Genomic DNA, 11,034 nt, shown 5'->3' with positions numbered 1-11,034 from the left:
TCTCTAGAAAGCTATAGGACAACATGAGGAAAAAATTACCATAGCGTTCGTTTGGGATTTGAAGACTGGACTTACATGAAGCCAAATAAATCTGCAGAAGTTTCAATGCTTTATATTATGAAACATTACTACATGTTTTCCTTTATCTTCTAAGTCTTGTATACTTACAGATATCAGCAGATGATGATAGCATTGACCGATGGACACAACCATCTGAGATCAAACGGCTCTTCCTAATCTGCATCAAGCTGTCCACAAAGCATTGTCTCACCTCACCAAGCAGAAAGCCCACATAACACTACAGGCTGATGGGAAAACAGAAACCCTGGCTCCTCCATTAACAGATAATCTGGGGCCAAACTGTTTCTTTCACCACTGGACAACCACTTAAACTTCACAGCCAGAAAGAACTTGTGCAATCAGCTCTAAGCTTCAAACCAATCCTCAAGTACCCAACTGCAAATCTGAAGTAATCCCCAATTTTCAGATTTACTCTGGATTTGCAAAGGTTATAGAAAGATCAAACTCTTGCCTGTTAATCTCCAACAAGAATTTAGTTTGAAATAAAGACTAGAAGGAATGATCAGGCACTTACTGGTGAAGGTTATGTTGAAGCCTCTCTTCTCCATGGAGTGGTCGGTCTGGAACTCCAGCCTGGCTACGTGACCGCTGCTGGTCAGAGAGGAGGGGATCTGGTTTCCTGAGAAGGTCCCCAACACTGGAGATTCAGCAGTCCCACCATCCTTCACGGCTAGGAAATCAAACTGAGGCTCCACATCAAAATCATTGAAAGCCAAGTGAATGCGGCTCTCGGGTTTAGCTATAATTAACCAAACACAGTGCAAGCTGCTGCCGTATTCTTCAGGGTAATTTGGTGACAGCACAATCCCAGATGGGGTGGTGAAGTTGAAAAAGCAGGAAACTGCAATAAGAAACCACCATCAATCATGCAGCACAGTGTTCCGACAAGCTGCTCTGTCATGGTTCTCCCTCCCCCTTATCCCTCCAGTTGGGCAATTCCTGCAAATTCCCACTTGTTTTGCTTCTCAGAGACGATTAAAGAAAGGAAGGGCTCAGTGCTCCATTCACTGCTAGATGTCAGTGATTTACTTGCATAGGGAAGAAGTGACTTCAAAGTAATCTCCAGTTCTGGTTTTGGTTGATTTGCAATTTTCCAGCCTAGCACAGTCCTGCCCCTTTTTCCAGTAGCGCTTCCTCACATTCGTGTGGGATTTGCGCCATACATGGGTTTCTTTTATTGCACCAAGAAAACGTCACTCAGCCAGGTGGGGATTTGGTATTTCACAGGTAAATTCTCCTGCATATCCAGGAGATTAAACCTCCCCAGGAATCAAATGTGTGACTACAGCTAGAGCAAAATAAAATCAGCATTAAACAAGTTAACCTCAATATCAATAATATCTTCTGTTGTGGCCACAACTTGGCAAAGCCTACAAAACCTGAGGGAAGGAAGCAACTTGTCTGATACCCCATTCCAGCTCCTCTGGGGCTATCCCTGCCCAAACTTTTTAGTCTAAAGTGCTGGTTTAAACTGCAGAGGCACTTCTTAGCGCAGTGCAGACTTTTCAAGAGTTGCTTAAAAATCTGCACTTTGTTTGCTAAATGCAATTTTCACCCATGCTCATCAACAGATCTAACAGTCCCGCTGCATTTAGAGCAACTCCTCACACTCAGGCCATCCCCATCCTGTATTAAATACCTGTGTGATACAGCAGTAAATTGTCAACTCCTCTGAGAAGGAGCCATGAGTCAATCTGCCTTTATCTAGCTCCTTGGGCAGCTGTTTATACCTGTGCTAAATGAGCATGAAAAAACAGAGGCTACTGTTTGGTTTTGGTAGTGACTTGGCTGTACTAGGCAAGGAACAGCCCAAGAACCTTCCCAAGCTTCCCCCAAGTGCCAGGGGCTTGGGACAACTTGAAACAAGCACAGGCAGGCTGCAATCTGCAGCCCAGGTGTAGGGGCAGCTCCCCTTCCCATTACAAATAAATCACTGACTTCTGCTGGGCTAGCATGTTATCATAAAGAGGCATCAAACTAGGCTGCCATTCCCATGAAAATAATTAAAACCAGTCTTAAAATGAAGCTGAGGGGAAGAGTGCATATGAAAAAAAAAAATCTTTAGCTCTCAAGGGTTTTCAATATATACTGTATTTCAGCTGACAAGGTCCATTAATTTGAAAAAGCAAGGCTGCCTTTTAAGTGGTACCTACCCCAGGTTTTTGATATTTTATGTATGCATGTTTTACTCATCTTCTTCCCCACCATCACCCCTGGTAAAATCCATTACTTGGAACATACATCTCCCTAATTCCTGGCAAAAGGACATTGCACAGAGCATGAGACTGGTTTGAATTTGGCATTTATACAATTATTTGGTTCAATGCTCACTCTCCCTCTGTTATTTTCCCTCTGTCTTCCTTCAACGCTTAATGGTTTCAGATCAAATACGATGGACGTTACCATGACGTTATCAAGGCTGAGAGCTACACAATCTATTTCCTGCTCTCAGCAACAAAGAGAATAGATTAAAGAGAAAACAAACTGCAAAATATCCTCAGGATTTTGGCTCTTCACTAGATGTCGAAATATCAAGGGATGCTGTCAAATAATTCTGTCAACATAAGCTTGGAATCATCTGCCTAGGAATAGTTCTTGAAAATAAACGCATTCACAGGCAGAGAAACATCTCAGCACTAGGAACCCCTCCCAGGAGCGAGGTGTCTCCTGTAAATTTTTAAATCCATAAATTAGCATTCATACAGGACCTACAGTATCACACAGCCAGCAACACAGAGGTACAGTTGCTAGCGTAGCCATTACGGCACAGCGCTGGTGGCTCATTTCAGGAGGTAACAACAACAAAGAACTTGCTGACAAAAGAAAGAAACACAGAGTGAGAGGAGAATAGAAAATGAACCTTCGCTAGATAAAACAAAATAACAGATTAAAAAGTAACAGATAAAAAAAAAAACCCTCAAAAGTCTCCACTGCAGGGAAGTAAATGACAATTTTGATTTTCCATAAAATAACAAGTACAGGAGACAGTCAAGTTGCAGGTGTAGGACAAAGGCCACCGTCCCACGCATCCATGTCCCATGCCCATGGCAGGGCACCGATGCCCAAGTTCTCCTCAGTGCAGTGAGGAGCTGGGCTTCACCTCCCCGAGGGGCACATCCAACCCAGGAAGCAACAATGGATCCACAAGGTTCATTAACAAGATCATGGTGTCTGTGATATGTAGATTTTTTTCCTTTTTTTTTTAAGCAGGAGAGGTTTTTCTTCAGCATGAAAAGGGGTTTTTGTAGCTGCACTGGACAGAGCTGGCACCAGGACCCACATCAGCCTCTGCTTTCTCCAAAGTGCTTTGCTGGACACTCGGATAAAAGCAGAAGCTGTTTAACAATGTCACAGTGAAATGTTCTATCAGAACAAAGATGATAGTACTCAAGAAAGGTGGAAGACAGCTGAGCACTACCTGTCTCGTGCTGTTTTGCGCATCTGAGTCAGGAACAGAGTGCTCCTGAGGAGTGAGCAGTCATTCAGAACATGACAGACAGACAGAGGTCAGCCCTGCTGCCTGCAGCCTGTCCATCAGCATTCCCCAGTTAGGAATATCCGTGACTGAAATTAGGATTTATTATGGTTGTTCATTAATGTTATGAGAGGACATTTCATTATATGCACAGCGTAGATTCAAATTTATAAGCCTATGTTGATCTTTGTCAATAATTATTATTACTGATCAAATACTACAAAAGCAAGAAGAAAAAAATCCCTTTATTAAATACAGAATACATCAGAGGAAAACTCAGTAGAAAGAGTGCCTACAAAGCCACTGAGACCCATGTCACTAATGAATGAGTACAAGGTATTTATTCAAGTCACCATAAACATTATCAAGATTCTGTGGTCACTGAGAGCAGTAAAACAGCAGAGAAACAGCTCACTGCTTCTTGTCTTAGGAAGTCGAGCAGGACAGGTGGCTGTGGCATGAGGGCACTGCCCCACGGCCCCAGTGTGAGATGCTCATGGCTGAGCTGAACACGGAGATGTCTGACAGATTTTTTTCCCCAGCACAGCTGCTTGTTTCTGCGCCTTCAGCCAGGAGCAATTTCTGCTTTTGTCTGGTCAGTCAAAGCACAACTTGCTTCTCTGTTCTTCTGCCTTCAAAAGATCCTGCCTCCACACAGATGGTCTCACTTCTGTGTGGTGGTGGCCCCAGCCACTCCACCTCTGCTCATCCTGCCTGTGAGAATCCAGGGCTGATGCTGAGGAGAGGGCACACCTGCAGCGCATGGGAATGGGAGAGGCACCAGGTCAGGGGCTGAAAATCAAGCAGGGAATCGCTGTAGTAATTTCAGTCTCCATGGAAACAAACAAACAAAAAAAATCCTGACTTCTCTCTCAGCTTTTAGGTATCATTCCCACAGATTCTGACCAGTGGGGAGAGAGGCTGAAGACAGTAACGGATTTTCTGCCTTACCTTTCCATTTTAAGAAGATCCCTCCTCTAGGCAAAGCTTGCTGATGGACTGGAAAAACAGGACCTCAGCAGGAGCCAGGTTAATAACCGGCATGCCTCACTCAGGGAAGCATATGTCCCAAATAACTAACAGTGCTGGAAGCTCAGGGTACCGTTCAAGCTGTGAAGCAAAGTGCTTTATATTTTACATTTTCTTCTTTCTGTATCTGCTGTTTCAATAAACGCATCTGCATCACAATGCATTTTCCTTCTTAAAACCCTGAGGCACCAACAGGGCAAGTGGGAGGTGAGGGAAAGGAGTCTAGAGCAAATATTAACTGGGAGAACTTTTGTGTATTTCAGAGCAACAAACTCTTCAGTTTCCTCTGATGGAGTAGCTGTCACTGCTGACAAGCGGCTAACCGGGGGTGGAAGAGCAGGTATGTTAAGAATAATGAAAAATAGGCAGGGTTTGGGTAGCAGATCTTGAGGAAAATATCACCAGTGAACTTAAAATAGATGGTATAGGAGCCCCTGTGCACACAGGAGAGTGCTACAATACCAGAGCAGGTTCCACTTCTGCCCGCTCCAAACAGGAACACTGATTGGGTTACTGGGAGTTAGAAGTTTTTTAAACTTACTGGAAGATGCCAATCCCCACTGGGGCTTGTCTGCCAGGGTTTCTGCAGCCACCACTTTGCTATTCAGGAGGTGCTCCAAGGCTTCTGCACAAAGACAAGATCCTTTCCTGGGCATCCCTGTTTATTTTAAGGGAACTCTTCCCCCTGCTCCCAGTCTCTCTTGGGCATCGGTGACAGTGTCCACAAAATGACAGAAGTTTAATTGTCACTTTTTAGCAAAAGCCCCAGAACAGTCTGGTGGTCTTGTTATGTACCTTTCCCGTTTTGCTCCTTCGTGCTTTAGCTGAGCATCCTTCCTCCTCTGCAACACGTTCATCTCTGACAGACTGGAAGCTGCAACAAAATGGGACTGGACTTGACCCTCCACCACACAATCCCACAGTCTCGGCACACTGAGTGTGTGAAGGTTGGCTGCTGTCACACCAGAAAGGGCAAGGCACCCACCCAAAGCATGGAACTGCAATTGGGGTGAGGGCAGCTGCACCCCAGTGATTCAGTGCAGAGGGCGTGTGAGCAGGTTCAGCCACACGTGAAGCTCTGCTCATGGGGAGCAACAGAAAGAGCTTTAAAGATAAACTTGTACATGACAACTCCACCTGCAAACTGGAAGTGTCCCATTGCAGCATTCTCAACCAGCAACCCCATGTGTAAAGCTTTAAAGTAAAATAAGGCAGGGATAAGGGAACTTCTCTGCAGACCAGATTGAAGATGGCAACCTAACACACACCACAGTCCTGTTTTCTGGATATAGAGACAGGAGAAGGGGGCAGCAACAACCTCCTTGCCTGATAAAACCAGTAACTGTCATTACAGATTCAGACTCATGTAAAGAGAAGCAACCCATCACGCTGAGCAATTGCTGTCAGGAATACGGACAGATGCCTTGGCACAGGACAGCTCATTTATAGCAGCATGAAACCCCATCAGGGTAACGGTTCCACTGATTCAATCAGTAAAATAACAAGCATGGAGACAACCCAACAAACTGCATCCTCCTGATCAGTGCTGAGAGCACAGCTGGGAGCATCTCACACAGCGACATGGCCCAACACCACTGCAGAGTCCTCTGCTCCGGCTCTCCCCACGTGCAGGCTCTCTGCGGGAGGAGCATCCCTGCTGAGGACACGAGAGCTGGCCAACATCTGCTGGATCACCACCACAACCTCATCCCAAACCCACAACCTTTTTTGCTGCACCAGGCTGGCTGCACAGGTACCCCAAACCCCTCCAATTTTATTAGAAACCAAGACAACACACAGAGCAGCAGCTCACAGCAGGAGACTTTCTTCTGGCTCTGCAACTGCCAGACAGAACTCACTGACAAAATAACACCGAGGAGAAAACAGGCTCTGGTTTCACCCAGGTGGGAAATCAGTTTTCCTCAGATGTAGACACCAAGGGAAACTTCACAAGTCCATTGCCAATGGATCCAGAAGGTTCATTAACAAGATCATGGGGTCTGTGATATGCAGATTATCTTTATCATTGACAAGTGCCATGCTGGAAGATGTGCAGCTTATTTGACACAACTCTTAAGGAAGAGCACAGGGATGGGTTAAGCAGCCCTCTGATAAAGTCACAGGAAGGAAAATGGAAAATGTTCACGTAGGTTACACCAAAAACATGCCTGGGGAGTTTGTGGGGGACAATTATAACTCAATTCATTGTCATTAAGAAGGTGCTGAAGTACATTCCTGCCCAGCACAGCACTTAAGCATGTATGTCTACTTAAGCAAACATTTACATCTCAGTGCTTTGATGAACTAGGGCTGCAATGCAGAACAAGGGCTTTGAGGGAAAGTGTTCTGCTTAAAATTAAGAAGGGAATGGTCTTACATGGCTGCAACCGTGAAACAAGGTTGTTAACAAAAGCTACAAATCCCACATGTATACAGAGATCATGGTAATCCTGCCTTCATTTAATTTGCTTCCCTTACTGCCAGAGAACGACTGGATCTCAGCGGCTCAGGGGAACAGGCTGAAGATAAGGAGCGTTTCACCACCGATTTGCTGCTCTGAACCTGACTCAGATCAAGGGCAGGCAAAAGGTGGTCATGGGTCCTGAAGGACACACGTCTGTTGCACAAATGCACAAACCATCCTCAGCCCTGGAAGTGGCCTCAGCAGGGAACGAGCCTGTTTCTTGGCAGCCTTTCAGCTGCACAAACCCAGGATGTGACCAGCTGCTTTGCACAGGTCAGAGTTGACATGTTCAGTAGGTAAAGGTTAGTTACCACTTCCCTTCCTCAACTTGTCTGTCAGAGATAATCAGAGCATCTTTCTGCTATTATATTAGGAAAATCTTATCAGGGTGCTTCATAAAAGCAATCAATCAGAAAAAAAATTAAAAAACCCCACATGGCAAAACAGCTTGGAAATAAAAATTAATAGAACCCCTACACGTCTTCCAAAAATCCACTAAAAGCAAATGCATCCACAAGCAGATAAACAAGTCCAATGTTAGCTAGAAAAAGAAAACCTGTTTACAGCAGGAGGGAGAAGTATTTTGTGAGTTAACAAACTGTTCCATCAGCACTGCAAAAAGTAAGAAGAATTGAAAATAAAAGAACAACATGAAGAGCACACAAAGGATCAGGTTTCACCAGAAGAATGAGAGCCAATGCTACAGCTCCAAAGTCTAAAAAATGAATAAAGTACCAATGCTTTTAAAAGAAAAATTTCTGCCGTTTCCAATTAAAGAATTATTAGACAATAAAGGATCATTTTGATCATCTTGACAATCCATCTTCTTAATACAGACTATAAAACAATTCCTGGTTCCAACAGATCTCCAGAAAGGAGCATCCAATCTCTATTTATAAATGTTTAGGTATGGAAAACCCACCACTGCCTTCAGTAGGCTGCTCCAAGGGTTAACTACTCTCTTTGTTAAAAAGCTATTATATTTTAAAAGGCAATCTATACTTTTATCACTAACTTAGAGGAGACACTTTTCTTCAAATTACTCTTCCTAGGGAGGGCTCCATAGGTTGCTGTGAATAGTGGGTAGGAAAAGAAGAAAAGAGAAGAAAAAAGAAAGAAAAAGAAAATAATGACCAATTGACAATTTAATTTAGAGCTAAATGAAAACCTTGTCAAGTGATATGAAATTACATGGTGCTGTTCAGTACATTGCTGGGAAAACATCTATTGCACTTTGCATTTCCAGCTACTAATCCTGAATGTTTGTACCAGCCAGTGCACACAAAAGGTTATCCACTCAGCTAAAAACCAGAATTTGCAATCTTCACAAAGAGGAGCTAAGATTATTCAGCAGGTATAATAAGCCAATATGGGATTAACAAAAAAAGAAGAAAAAAAAAAAAGGAGTAATTACCAGTAAGGAGAAGAGAGATTTTATATTGCTATTAAGGAAAATGAGATGTTCAAAAGACTGGAAAAATGGGCAAAATCATCATGTCTCCAAAGAGGATGACTGTGTTAGTGCTGCAGACCTGCACGGAAGGATGGAGGATCCTGGGCTGTGCTGACCTCCTGCTTGGAGCCACCTTTCAACAAGGCAAAGGACTTCACTAGTGCTCAGTTTGGTCTGAGTCAATGCACCATTTGCAACAAGAGAGTGCAGATCTCCAGCATTCCTTCGTGTCACAGCAACTGGGAGCAAAGTGGTGAGAGAAACAGGCTGTGGTTGAGGTTTTCAAGTGAACAAGAAGGGAAGAAAGCATAACATCTGCTCCAAAGCCAGAGAGAAAACACAATTTAACATAATTTCAATTGGAAACACTTTGGGAAATGCCTTCTGCCCTGTTTAGAGGAATATTATGCATGACTACTGCTCTAAGCAGGTCGATAATACAAAGAGTTTATAATACAACAAAAAAAAAGTCACTAGAAACAAGTGGAGATCCAAAATCAAGACCAGAGCAAGACCTCTGGAATGACTCTATCAGATCAATGGACAAAGTCTCTGGAGCAGTCCAGATGTACAGTGAAACAGCACAACTTAAATGTGCTTAAACTCCACTTAAACATACACACGTGTCCATACACACACATATACACACACCTATTTATCCCCAGCCTTTGCAGAGCTGCAGTCAAGCAATGCCAAACAAATACCCCTCAGTTCAGGGCAGGAACCTCCACCCCCAGGTTTGCTCGATGCATTGCAATCAGAACATACGTGCTGCTTTATTTCACTTCATTTTATTTACCTTTAGCACACACGCCGGGTCCAGAGAACTTGGAAGTTTTGCAAGTCTGAGATCAATGAACTCAACTTGTAACAGGAAATATGTTGTTTGCAGAAATGACTCTCCCAGAGCAACTGGCAGAGGACAGTTAAAGCAAGGCAAAGCCTTTGCCTTTGTTCAGTAAGATGGTTGTGAAGGACATACATCATCATGATGGTTTATGCCACGATCTGTCACGTAAAATGACGGCACTGCTTGGCGCAAGTCAACCATTCAGCTAAAGGTGCAGGCTGAACACTGGGGAGTTGTAGGTCACAGGCTCGCAGGGAGGAAGAGGAGAAGGGAAGGGCAGGGAAGGAGAGCTGCTGAGAGGAACAGCAAAGAAACCTTGTAAGACTGAACTGCTGCAGGAGCCCTCTGAGAGCACTATCCCCTGCAGAGGAGATGTTAGCTCTTCCTCTCCTTAGCAAGGAAGCATAAACCTTGTGAAACAAATTTTGGTCGTAGAAAATATTCCTTAGCAGGGCCTTCTGCTGCAATAGTTCACATAAAATTCAGATAATGAGTTTTTCCCCACTGTACATGAGTATGTTTAAACAGTAATTCCAACCATGTATTTGAAAGTTATGGCCCTACTGAAACGCCCTGCTCCCCGACTACGTCTATCCAGACTTTCATCATCATTCTCACTGCAGTAACTGAACAACTCACCGGCTTCCCGTTATAGCTGTAATTATGGGCTGGTTCCCCACTCCTAAACTTAATAATCTCCTCAACCACAGGTAACTGTAGACTTCAGCTTGAATATTATATCCCTTATGAATTCCCACCATCAGAGCACAAACTTCATTTAAGTAGCACAATGGTTTTTCTTAGGTAACATTTATCCGCATGACATCTCCTAAGCCCACTTTACCCTCCTTCAAGAATTCGAGCAAACTGAACATAGCTCAGTACAAAAGTGATTGCTCAGGTTATCCAGGGTTATGAGAACTGCCATAGCCTTTGACAGATACCACAGTTTTGTAACTTTGAAAATGCAAGTGTCAGAGCGAGTAACAGAACTATGAAGCTGATTTGAGCGCTATGAGGTGCTGCAGAATAGGGAGAAGGAGAGGTCTTCAGTATCACCCAGACACCCACATCGCACAGAAGCAGACACCAAAGCTCAGGGTATAGACAGATGGATGATTGTGCTACCCCAATCAGCTACAGGACCACAGGTTCCAGCGTAGCTGTTTCAGGTATCTCAGATCAGCAGAGACAATCTGAACACATGCACAAGGCCACGGATACCTTGCTTAGCGAGAGGTTTGCAGAAGACACGCAACTAAATTCTGTCAAAGTTTCCCAAGTGCTCTATGTGCTCATTCTGGACAGTTAAGGGATGAATGACAACAGAGAGGATGAAGATGGAAGGTCTGTTATCGAGTCACCCGTTGCAGTAAGCAGATGCGTTACTTAAATGGTTTGTGTTGCTTTGTCATCGAAGCCCCAGGAAATGAGTTCTCCACAATAAATTCTGTCTGCTCATAAATCATCTGCTCAGGACAGCAGGATGCACCACAGCGCGCTGTTTAATCTCCTCCTGCATTTGTCACACATTTGCAGCCAGAATCAGAAGCACCGAATTGTTTGCATATTCCAACTAGCAACACATAAATCAGGTTACGTTATTTTCCCACCTCATGTCCAATATATTTAATGGTCTCCCAACATTTACAGAGCGTTGTCACTAATCCCACTGCAGATTT

At 43.9% G+C, this 11,034-nt stretch overlaps 1 protein-coding gene across 1 annotated transcript in view; it reads right to left on the bottom strand.

Moving 5' to 3' along the window:
• The window catches only part of LOC104525642 (CUB and sushi domain-containing protein 2), a 291,143-nt gene that overhangs the window by 115,178 nt on the left and 164,931 nt on the right, over window positions 1–11,034 (bottom strand). The window contains 1 exon segment of the mRNA XM_010168859.2: window positions 596–922. Within this exon segment, the coding sequence (XP_010167161.2) occupies window positions 596–922 (327 nt within the window).

This window comes from Antrostomus carolinensis, unplaced genomic scaffold (genome assembly GCF_000700745.2).
Source record: "Antrostomus carolinensis isolate BGI_N321 unplaced genomic scaffold, ASM70074v2 scaffold3800, whole genome shotgun sequence".
NCBI classification, from domain to species: Eukaryota; Metazoa; Chordata; class Aves; order Caprimulgiformes; family Caprimulgidae; genus Antrostomus; species Antrostomus carolinensis.
Note: the sequence above shows the minus strand (reverse complement) of the source record. Positions and strands in the feature narration are given on the sequence as shown.